The sequence below is a fragment of the Gastrolobium bilobum genome, unplaced genomic scaffold (assembly GCF_033153095.1).
Source record: "Gastrolobium bilobum isolate Gb01-03AN ecotype WA unplaced genomic scaffold, APGP_CSIRO_Gbil_v1 utg647, whole genome shotgun sequence".
Taxonomy (NCBI): domain Eukaryota; kingdom Viridiplantae; phylum Streptophyta; class Magnoliopsida; order Fabales; family Fabaceae; genus Gastrolobium; species Gastrolobium bilobum.
This window is the reverse complement of record NW_026899122.1, coordinates 421866-434686: the sequence shown is the minus strand read 5'-3', so window position 1 is coordinate 434686 and position 12821 is coordinate 421866. Positions and strand designations below refer to the sequence as shown.

General features: G+C 32.7%; 1 protein-coding gene across 2 annotated transcripts; it reads right to left on the bottom strand.

The window, feature by feature from the left end:
* Window positions 1-2587: 2587 nt before the first annotated feature.
* LOC133287397 (PX domain-containing protein EREL1-like) lies at window positions 2588-10704 on the bottom strand. Of its 2 annotated transcripts, none has more exons than XM_061484999.1 (10): window positions 10262-10704; window positions 8995-9105; window positions 7870-7968; window positions 6836-6922; window positions 5690-5798; window positions 4755-5563; window positions 4382-4546; window positions 4047-4289; window positions 3329-3567; window positions 2588-3169 (listed from the first exon to the last, which is right to left on the bottom strand). In XM_061484999.1, exons 1-10 carry the CDS (start codon window positions 10349-10351, stop codon window positions 2968-2970), a joined length of 2154 nt encoding a protein of 717 aa, XP_061340983.1. In that variant the 5' UTR covers window positions 10352-10704; the 3' UTR covers window positions 2588-2967. The 2 variants fall into 2 exon arrangements, with proteins under 2 accessions (XP_061340983.1, XP_061340982.1); XM_061484998.1 differs by having other exon boundaries at window positions 2595-3198; window positions 3349-3567; window positions 10262-10701.
* Window positions 10705-12821: the final 2117 nt, after the last annotated feature.

Here is a 12821-nt window from a genome sequence, read left to right as displayed (position 1 = left end):
GCGGTGGTGACACTTATATTTAGTAAACAAATAATAATAATAATAATAATAATAATAATAATTTACTTTCTTTTTTTGAGTTAACTATATCGCTAAAATTTAAGGGTAAATGCATATTTGTGTATTTTAGAGATAATCTCAATATAAAGGAGTTTTATTTTCATATTCATAACATGAATTTATTTTTGTACTTATAAGATTATACAATTATAATCTAAAATTAATGAAGACATCACAAGAGATGTTTTCTTCGTAATGCTGGAGAGAAACATCCCGGCAGCCCACAATGTTTTGTTTCAATCAAATGAGTATTAGATTTTGATGATATATATACTATTATAAACGAATTCCTTTGGTGTGTAAATTTATTTTTTCTTAGAATTATTACTAATTATACGTTTAGTGTGTTTAAAAAAATTAAAAAGGAAAATATTATAATATATTTAACTGATCATTTAAAATTTTAAAAATAAACATCAAAAAATTATTAATATTTGTTATTCTCCAATTGCAATTATCCTCAAATATTTTTTAGTTTTATTTTATTTATTAATATTTCATTTTAAATATTTATTGTTATTTTTTTGAAAAAATGAAAATTAAGAGACATGGAATATCAATTGATAATTCAATAGGCTATAAATAAAAAATATAATTTCAAATTAAAAAAATGCTTAATTTTTTAGTCTATTTTATTGAATTTACTTTTTTAGAAACTTTTCAATTAACTATGGAGAACAATCTATTTACAAACTTTTTTTACAAATTACAGTATGTACTTTCGAAAGTACATAGTGTACTTTCGAGAGAACATAATGTAGTTTATAAAAATTTGTAAACAAAAAATTTATAAACATAATTCTCCCCATGATATTTAAAATTAAGATTCTACCTAAAATCGGAAAGAGGATAAAAAATCGTAAATCGTAAAATTCTAATATAAAAAAAATAGTAAAAGCATTTGGAATTTTAATGAAATCGTTATCATTAAAAAAAATCATAAAATTACAGATTTAAATCGGAATTTTAATTACCATCATCCTCCCTATTAACTATAGCTTTAATGTAGTTTACATGAGATCAAGAAAGATCAAACTTCATGAGCAATATTTTATGAGTAGCTAGATTGAATCAGACCTTTTTGTTTCTTGGGCCGAATTAATATATCTTATATCGATGTTGTGATTATTTCACCAAATATTTCAACAGATTAATGATTCTCATAATTTTTTATACACACATAAAAATACTTAAAGCCCATACATATAAACGTGTTTATAACCTAGGTGAAAAGAAAAAAGAAAAAAAATAAATAAATTGCGCGCGCACACACACACATATATATATATATATATATAGGACTTATCGTTTCTCACGCTGTTTAAGATAATTTTATCTCCGGCTACTAAATCGTAACCGTACAAAGATGGATCAATAGTAATGAAAAAAGAGAAAAAAAAAAGAATCATAACCTTTCAAAGGTGAATCAATTGATATAAAAAAATAAATAAACAAAATTACGTCATTTTGAGACAAAATAAGGTATTTTTGTAATTATAATTTATTTCAGGATTATAATAGTCTTTTTCATTATAATTTTTTTAATTTTTCAACTCCAAATGACATCGTTTTGAGAACGAATATAAATAACTTATCTATATTCACTTTTTAGAAACATTAAAGCCTATATATATATATATATATATATATATATATATATATATATATATAGGTAGGATCCTTTGACACCGGTGTCAAATTTCAAATTTAACACCTCATCTGAGAGCCATTAGATAAAAAAAGATCAACGGTGTCACAGGCTTACAAATCAGAGTCGTTGATCTTTTTTGATCTAACGACTCACAAATGAGGTGTCAAATTTGAAATTTGACACCGGTGTCAAAGGTTCCTACCTTATATATATATATATATATATATATATATATATATATATATATATATATAAAATTATCTCCTACGACATTGTAAAATATTAATTCCATATTTCAGCAGGAACAAGTTTAATTTCAAAACAGATTTAGGCTTGCAGTGGCTGGTAGGGGTGAATTTTATCGCATATGTTTTATAAAGATCTTTTAGGAAAGCCTAGAGCTGTTGCCCTCCTTGCTTAGAACAAAACTTTCACCCTGCCCGTGATACTGCACTTATAATTATTTTAAATAAATCTATATAATAATTAATCATAATTTTAAAATTAATATAACATCTCAGAAACATAATCATAATAACTGTAAAAGCCATGAAGACAAGCTATGGTTCATAAAAATCCATTACCTAATATGATCATGCAAGTTGTATTATGAACGATAAAAATAAAATAAAATAAATCCATTTCCGTCATAACAATAGCATTGTATTCCTTTTGTTTTTTCTTTAAATTTTGTCATGACAACATAACATATGGATATATATAATTAACCATTTTACAAACTAAAACAAATATGGATTTCATTAAGAAATAAGGGTGTAAGACAACATTGCGGCAAGCTTTTAACTCTCCTTATACATGGTGGGGCAGGGTGGTATCTACATGTCAGGTGAGATTGCCATTGCCTAAACCAAAGGATAATAGGCTAATAGCGAAGAACACTGCTGCGAATGCGATTGCCTCTACACAACCAAAGCGACAAAATGCCCTTTTTACTTTACAAAAATAGAGAAGAAAAAGAAAAGGGCAAGGGCAAACATAAATTTACCTTTGGTGAGTTCCACCTTTTTATTATTTTAAGTAAAAGTTCACCCAAAAAAATGGTGCGAGGTAAAGGCTTCGTATATGTGTGCAAAGTAAAAACTCGTACAAGTGGAAATTACACCGGGGATCTACTGCATTCAGTATAAGATTAACTTACCAAATACGAACAGCAAATGATCATCGACCAGGATGAGAAACATTGGGACCTTGATCAAAAGTGGAAGAACAATATATATTACCATTTCACAATATTTCTAAATACTAGCTACAGTTTCCATTGAAGGAGAATCATCACTTGCTGTCATGTCCAATTTGAGAGCATGCCTTGTAACGCGGTTTGTCTGTTTTCTCAATCTAACATTGTCGATGAACAAATCTGCTACGATCTTTCTCAGTTCATCATCACAGATTACACCATCTTTTATATCATTGGTTTTATCTACATTGGAAGCATCACTTCCGCAGTCCTTCCCTAAGTTTTCTACCTGATCAAATTTAAATAAGATCCGTAATTATTATGGTGGGGTTTGCAAGATAGAAGAGATTGTTTCTAAACGTGTTGCATTGAAAATAGTTACAGCTAAACTCTTAACTGGTAAAAACAGAGAAAGCAACAGGAAATATATAACTTGTACCTCTGCTAGTAGGATGTCAATTTGGTCATCAGACGTTGTTAATTGATTAAAAGCATCAGTTAATGATGATGAATTCATGATTGTATTATCTTCATCTTCATTAGGAAGATTGACATTGCACTCTTGAAGCTGGTTGAAAAGAAGCCTGCATTTCTCCAGCAGTTTTCTCCAATCAGTTTCTGCCTGCTCCCTCTTCTCTCTTTCGTGAAGTAGTAGTTTCTAGATACACGAGAAACACAAGTATAACATCATCATATATGCCATGCATTCAGGGTCCATAGCCACATATCATACAAGAAGAACATTATGGTGGAACGGTGAGGAAGCAATTGCTACTAGAAAATTTAAGCTTTCAAGATTATGTCCTGCTCATTACATAACTTCACACAAAGAGATAAAGACATTATATAGAAAAGCTCGGGAAAGGAAAGGAAAACATATAAACGCATACCATAATAAATAAATTCAAAATAAGAGGAAAGTAAAGTCTATAGCAATATTTGAAAGCAAGGACAGTCAAATGAAGAATATGTGTTACATACCACCAAATACATAATGTTAGAATTATATTAATTTAGAATAAAAAAGACAAGTAAATTGAGAAAGCATATTTTTTGGGATAAAAGTTTGACAAAAATATGAACTGTCAAGATGAAGAACATCCTGCAAAATATGATATGTGCAAACTGGTAGCCTACCTCAGCTTCACACTTTTCCTTAATAGACTCGCTAAGTTCCTTCTTCAACTCTGTTTGGGAATTACGGAGAGATTTGACCTCTTTAACCAGAACTTTAACATCTGCTTTGGATTTTGCTTCTAGCTCTCCATACTGTTTTGACAAAATTTCCAGCTGCTTTTTAGTAGCATCTAAATTCTGCAACAGTTCATCTTTCTGTTGAACAATTGATTCCTTTGTCAATTTATGACTTGAGTTTCCACCCTGGGATCATGTCATGAGCCATTATTGAAATCAAAGAGTCATCCAAAGAGAAAAGTTTAACTTCTGTAGAAACAAATGCAAGAATGTCATACCGATTCAGACTTTAGTTTCATCTCCATTTCCATTGACTTACGTCGAAGTTCCTCCATATCCCATTGCATTTGGGTAGACCTTTCCCTCTCAATCAGAATAGCCTGCTGCAAGTTCTCCTTATTTTTCTGCTTGGTAGTTTCAAGTTCAACTTCCAAATCCTTGACCTGAACAGATCCAATAATTTATGGACACAATTAATCTCTATAAAAATTATGAACTTGTTTACACGTCGTGGAACCATAAAGAATCCATAGATTTCCACATATTATAGATATATTTATCTTCTACTCAAGTGGGCTCTAACCAATTTCAGATACAGGTCAACTATACATAAGAATTAATTTACAAGGAAATGCATGCCAGATCATATACCTTTGTTGCAAGAAAATCCTTTGCAGCTATTTCTTGATTTAATCTAACTATAAGGTCCTCCATATCAGTTTTTGCAGTGACCAGCCTTCGTTGCATGGTTGAAAGAATCCTGTTCAATTTATTGCGTTGATCTAGTGGAAGCACTAATTGAGCATCACCTGTAAACTTCAACTTCGTCTGGCCCATAATATCCGTTTCTCTTGAAACTAAAGCACCTCCAGGAAGGTCAAGAACGCCATCACCAGATGAATTTGGAATCCCGGAATTAGACATGTCACTACCTCGTATGGAGCTTCCATCACTTCCAACACTCTCATTTGAAAAGTTACGAATGTGATCAATAACCTTAGCATGCTCAGGCTCTGAGAAAAGCTCCATGGTATTATTGGCCATAAGTGAAGAATTATATGAATTACCATTAATTTTGTCCTTCTCTGAAACGTAGTTCACATGTCTGGCATTTACTTTATGCTTAGGAAGGCCTTCCAATTGCTCTAGAATAGTCTGACCCATAAACAAACCCTCGTCAATATTTGATATGCCATATTTCACAAGCTTTTCTATTGGATTTGTCATTTCTTCATCTAATGTTAGATCATCGGTGGCAATTTCAGAATTATCGTCCCGTCCAATTCTTGGAGTTCCTAGTTCAGATGGATCATATGCAGTATCACTACCATAATCTGAGGCAACAGATGAACTGCCAGCAACTAATGATAAGCTCGAATGGAGAGGTGATTGCACTGAATAAACTCTGTTATTAGAATCAGGATCTGATTCTGAACTCTGCTGGCTTGCATCTTGGAATGCTGAGAAGTAATTAAACAAAGTATAAAATATCAAATTTTGGGAAGCTAACAATCAATTAGCATAAAACAGACTAAACAGACTCATATGAGGCAACTAAATGCAAGATGCAAAAGACAGTCACATACAAGATCTAGCAGCAGCTTCTAGCTCAAAAAATGATGCCACTGCAGCACATCTTGATATATCAATGTCGGACAATAGTTTGGTGATCCACTCCTCCAAAGAGCACCTTCTCTGTAGCAAAGAAAATGTCTTAAAATCTATAGCCGCCTATTCAACTCTTGCTTTCACAATTGCACACAACTCTACAGATGGCTCAATCTAAAAAAAATTTAAGCACGTCCGCCTAAAATAAAATGGAGCCACCTGTCCAGTTGTCCAAATTACTGTAGATAGCACAGGTCTTGAAACATATAAACAATCTTGTTTAAGGTTCAGGTAGTCAACATTACCTATGATAATTAAGAAACCCATTACACTAATATTTAGAGGAAACTCTTAATAAATAACTTGTAATCTCAATACCTCTGTAAAAATAAAGAAACATGGAGGTAGTTTTCTATCAACATTTTTTATGTCCCAATAATTCTACAAGTATCCTAATCCAATACAAATATTTGTTAAATAACCAAATAAAAATATAAGGCTTTACAGATATAAATTAACTCTGCAAATTTATTATTTATTCAAACTAAAATTCATGCTGAAAAGTTAATCTAGTTGCAATCATACAAAACATTGGTTGTTCTCGTTATTAGATCAAAGAGAAGAGCAGATAGTTAAGACGTTAGAGGGGGAATTGAATGAAAGGATTTGGTTAAAAAATTTAACTAGCTCTAGGGTGAAATATCCTGTATAGAAATTCAGGAGCATGAGAAGACATACTCTTATGTTTTTTTATAATAATTGTTTCATTGTTTTTGGTAAATACATTAATGTAGCCCATTTTGACAAGACAACGGCAGATATTAAGAAGCAGTGATTGGATTGTAAGCATGTTATTTAACACGAATCTAAAAGGGGCATATGAGGGTAAGAAATAGATTGTGCAGATTTGATCATTAGTAACCAAAATGTACATGCTTTACCTAAATTTCTACATGCTAGTAATCTACAGTTGCTATGCATCTAGGCCATGTATGGTTTTATAACACATTAACACCTGTAATTAAATAGATTATAATAAGGAAATTCAAGCAAGATGACATATGCAGATCCATAATGCCAAAGATGCAACAATTGATACTGTAATTAGTTTAGACATTTCCAACCTCTTCTAACAAAGCTCGGCTTTTCAATCGCAAGAGTCCCTTGGGTGGAGCTGGAGGGATATTTTTCTTTGGAAACTCCTTTTTAAGCTACAAAGACAGCATGTGGCAAAATAGTCTACAAATCAGTGTAACCTAAATAAGCACAGACACAGAAGCAAAACATTTATCTACCTCTATCTATCACTCACACACACACACACACACACACAAGAGGACAGGCTTCCCTAATTTTGGGACATGTATTGTGAAGCCATCAATGCTGTCCATTAATTGCAAGGGATACTATTTTCAAAACTTCCCATCCATGTCCGTTTCCCACATCAAAAGTTAATATTGATTTTCTTTTATACCTGGTTCAGTTCCAAATTTGGAACTTCAATAACAGTTTTCTAGAGGCAAGATTTCCTGTTTAGAAACTTCCACGCTACACTTGATTGTTGATACATTTTTTATTAGTTTTGTCAATTGAATATACTACTCTTGAATCTATATGCTTATTCATCTTTCAATTTGCCTTCCTATCATGTCTAAAAAGTAACTTAATAAGTGAGCCATTTGCATATTTGTTAAAGGATGTTTCATCATTTACTAAACAAAGTAAAAGTGCTTCATTATTTACCAAAACAGAACAAGGGTGATTCATCCTATATTAATTTTAAAGGCAGCAGAGATGGATACAGCCAGTGGACTCTTCCACCATTGTTGACATCTTTTCCTGCTTGTCTTCACTTCATGAAGAGAGACCCCCATAAGAGAGTAGTGGATGAGTTAAAGTGTTTCTTCATTAAATATTTTTTCTATCCCATATTACTGTCACACTCTACAATAAATTGAAATGGTTTTATGCACTAAAATAAATCAATGGCTAAAATTAGAGTAAGAGTTAAAAACTAAAATGGGTGTCAATCAATATATATATGCGCTCATGCTTGAATGAATTCACAATTTTTAGAACCAGGGTTGAAGTACAAGTACACTGAAAAAACAAAAATACAAATAAATAAATAAGATGCAGCTGAAAAGAATAAACTTACATCGGCAAACAATTTTAAAAAATCATTGAATCTTCTTAGTACTCCATGGAGACTGGTAATCCCTTCTGGTGACTGTACACCAACTTGAAGCCTGTAGAACTGTCCCTTGATGATGTTAAAAATGAACACTAACAAGCATATGTCCTGGTTTGACTTTACAATCATGTTATTTGAATTTAAACTTTTGGATCCCCTTTAGTAGTTTCATAATTAGTGCTATCCCCCCTGCTAGTGATTCCTTTCAGGAACTGACATTATAGCACTGGATCCCATTAATTTTGATACACAAACTAAATACTGTTAATTATACCAATAACAGAAAGAAACAACTACGTGGAAGCAGGTTGACTGGCAATGGAGTATTAAGGTTGACAAAGAGACAATGACAAACACAAGATGGTACAGCAAAAATGAACCCAGCAGGTTGCGACGTTTGGTAAAATTGTCCCCTTTTGTATTTAGAAGCAAATGCATCCCATCAAACTTAATGAAGAACTCAAGAAAGCAAATTAGGGATGCAGAACATGACCATAACAAGAAATGCTGCACTTAGAACCCATGTAATATTCTCAAAATAATGGTGGCAACATTAGACAATTCTAACCATTGGCACACAGAGAAAAAGATGCAAGGATGGTCTTGATATTAGAAAGTTTTGTGGTTGATATGAACAGAGTCATTGACCACATAATACTTGAAGTGGTTAGACCAGGCACAACAATTAGAAAGAGAACAAAATCACTCTACAGTTGCATCTCTCAAATTCAGAGTTATAGAATCACATGTATACCATTATACAGGAAACTCCCAAGCCGGTCAAACATTATAATTTGGTTTTAAATTTTAAAATTTATGTAAATTAACTTTTGTGCATTTCTCTCACCACATATCTTAAAATATAGGATGAATTTCTTCACTACTTTCCTCACCCTTTCCATATTATAGTGTCACTTTACAAATCACACTATTTAAACAAAACTTTTAAGCTGTGAGTGTAAGATAATTTCCACTTGCATCAAATGTGTTCACATAATCCTAGTCCTAACAAATCCAAAACTGATAGACGATACAAAATAACACCTAAATCTGGCCATGAATGAAAATTTGGACATTGATCAACTTTACCACTATAGGATCTGAATTCCTTGATTTTGGAAGGAATACCCAAGAAGGTAATGTGACACAATAACTCCAACCAGAATGATGATTGTGTGGCCATACTGTATCCCGCCCGTTCTGTAGAATAGGAACTTCTGAATTAGAAAGCAAATCAAAGGCAAGAAAAAATAACTGCACAAAGGAATCCAATTTCTTCTTGTACGAAAGTCAAAGGAATGCAAGCTATCAAACATTACCTGAAAATGGAAAAGGGAAGATGAGTTAGCTTACGATACCAGAAAATACAACATCTCCAGAAAAGATGGGTCTGTATCGGCAAATGAAGATTGGAGGGAATTTTTTACAAAATTGAAAGAAAAAAAAAAATTATGACAAAGAGCCACCACTTATCCTAATATATGACTATTTTAGATTTTCAAAACAATTGAATATTTATCTTCCTTATGAGACGAAGAAAATACAAATCTATTGCTTGGTTTTCTCTGCACACCTGTAATTCACTAAAGGATTAATGTCAAAAGTTTTCAAGACATTTTCATCTTTGACAATACTCTATAACTTCCACTTAACGCCAGTAAACTCTGAAAACCATTATCAAATGGCAGAGTTTTCTACAAGATAAGATGAGTTTCAGTCCTCTAATTAAAACCTTCCAAACAATAATTTGAGTCATTTTTCCCTTCCCTCTCCCTCCTTGCCAGTCATCGAAATATAGCTTAAGAAACGTGATATCAATTTAATGATATATTTAAGAAAATCAAAAGTCAATAGGATTAATATTCCTTTTTCACAAACTCTTCCAATGTAACTGACGACCTAATACTAAATGACTAGAAAAAACCGATATCAAGATACACAACAAGTGATGAATATAGCACAAAGCAAAGCAGGTCTCAGAAACTGGAAGCAGAGCAGGAAAATCCAATCATCAACTTCGGTGAGGAACAAGATGGCCTCCAACTCCAAGTGATCAAAAAGTTAAACTGACAGACTCTACACACTGAATCAAATCCACACTAACGATGCTCACAAAACACAGTTCATCATGATCACGCGCATCAATCAAATCACGATAATAGAGACCTAGGGAGCAATCACATGACTTTATTCAAGTCATTAACTCTCGATCGCCACTGACGAAGTGAGAAAATTATAGGCGAGAAAAAAAAAAGTGGAGAATGAGGTTGATCGAAGGAGATGGAACTCGTTCATTCAAAAACTGCACAATCGTGTGAATAAAACAATGATTGCATAAGAAAAACAAGAAACTAACCCATTTTCGAGGTGCAGGACTCCAATCCATGCCAAGGGGCAGCGGCGAAGTCCCATCGTGCCTGTGCTTGGGAGGACTCCGTCTCTGCATCTTCTTCTTCTTCTTCGTCACAATCTAGAATTCTTTCTCTCTTTCTATAATTTGACGATCATATTACTATTATCAGAGCTCAGTGAAATTGGAATTGGAATTGGGATGTGAAGTGAGAGCGACGGCACCACCGAGAACTAGGGATTCGCCGATCGGATCGAACAAGGTAGCATCAGTGCCGTCGCGGCTACGGCGAAAGGCGCACGTTAAGAGTAGAAGGGGCAACGTGGCTAAGAGAAGCCGCGAGCGTAGTGCGTGTATGTGTGTTGTATACACGTGTCTACTCCAATGAAAACCAAACAATTGCCTTGCGCAGTGTTCTGTATACTATAGTGGCTTTGCTTTGCAGCTCAAATGAACGACAAAAAAAAAAAAGGAACCGAGCCACACCTAATTGTCTTCTTCTGTAATTGCACACAGCATCAGAAAAAGCGAAACCCTCAAAAAAATTTGTTTTCTCTGATCGTTTCATTTGGGAAATGGCCTGGGCTGAACCTGACCATAGTATCCAACGACCCCCTTTTTTTTTATTTGGGCCTCAAAAGCTATATTCAAAGCCATTTTCTTTTTGCAATTCTTTTCTATTGTTATACTTATATATATATTTTTTATATAATAGGAGTGCTAAGATTTGAATCTATGATCTATACAAATTATCCAAACTCTCAAACCAATTCTAGTGACTTTGATTTCATTTTATTTTGACAAAAAAAAAAATTAATACAATAATTGATCAGACTAAATACAGTATGGACTAGCCAATGTATATCGGGCCTAATCACACACGGTTGATGTGGTGAAGATACTTCTTCTTCTTGGGCTTGAGTTTGCTGATAATAGAATTTGGACTATGATCCTTTGTTAGCGCGATCCTTGAAACTGGACGGGGTACATGCGATGACACTCTAATGCTTAAGTGTCAGTTGCAAGTGTAAGTCTATTCTTAATGAATTAGATGATCATATATGAGCTTGTACCCTTTGCTTATATAATAGTTGAGATGTCGCATTGAGAAGGCGGTGTGGCCTCTGATTGACCGTTTTCGGACTACAGGTTTGGCTAGAGCTTTGATAGCCTTATCTCTTACTGCCAAGCTACCCTGCTAGAGTAGTAGCGAGCTGGTGCTGTCTTCTACTTATTAGTACAAAGGCGCGGTAGGTTCGTATTAGTTCTTGAGGTAACTTCCTTACTTATGAAGTTATGCTACTTGGGCGGTTTCATTCGCGATGGGTGCACCGCGTCATGTTATGCGCGACGGCGGTCATCGCGCTTAGTTCTGGGTCCTCATAAGATTGGGCTTCGTTGTAAGTCCTTGGGCCTTCAATGAACCTATTATATTTTATCCAGATCAATAATAATATTGAGATTTAAATATATGATATCATGCAAATTATTCAAAGTCACATATGTCAGTATGATAGCAGTGCAATTTACTGAACTGAAAACTTTGGATTTAAATTAAAGAATGACGCATAGTGGTCCAACTCGAACAAAATGAAAAGTTATTGGTTTTGCTAGGGTTGCTTTGGGATCTATAGCATTTTGATTTCAGGTCATAGATTCACATCGGCTTTCACATGCGTCGTCCACCGACGGTTTGACACTCCTAAAGCTCATATTTTTTTTTTTAAAAGAAGAAAAATTTTCTACATTTTTTTTTTTTTTGGAAATACTTCTACATTTTAATCCAAGTATTTTTTTATCAAATTTTGAAATTTTTTTCAGTACTGATATGGTTACATCGAATGTGCTAAAAAAGCGCTCCCTTTGTGGAGTCGTGCTCCACTTCTTCTTTTTTGTTTTTTTGGATAATCGGAGCTCCACTTTTTGTATTAACCTTCGTGGTTCTTTTGGGAAGAAGAAAAAAAGTGCTGGAAATAAATTAAGGAGTGTATTGGATTGAGATTTAAAAAAAAAAAATTGAGTTAAATTATTTTATAGATTTAAAAAGTATATTTAGAATTGGAGAGACTTTAAAGACTTTTTTAAATGATTTTTTTTACAATCAAGATTTCATAAGATTGAAGTTTAAAAGATTTTAATAGAATTTATAGAAATTTAAAGGATTTTAATAGAATTTATAAAATTTAAAAGGACAATATAGATTTAGAAGATTTTAAAAAACCATATGAATTTTTAACAAACATTCAAAATTACAATAGTCAATAAAAAAGAAAAAGATTATACTTAATACCTATTTTTGTTTACAACACTTTACAATCATATCTTAACCGTTGATTTTCGTCAATCAAAGGTTATCATTCATTGCTAATTGAATATTAATTAATGAGTTTGATTTACGAAAATAATAACAATTGATTGACGGAAATCAACGGTTAAGATATGGTTGTAAATGTTGTAAACAAAAATAGGTTGTAAGTATAATTTTCCCCATAAAAAATAACAAAGAAATACAATGAAATTAATAAAAAAAAGTAAAACCTAATATAATTTTCTCAATCAGTAAAAC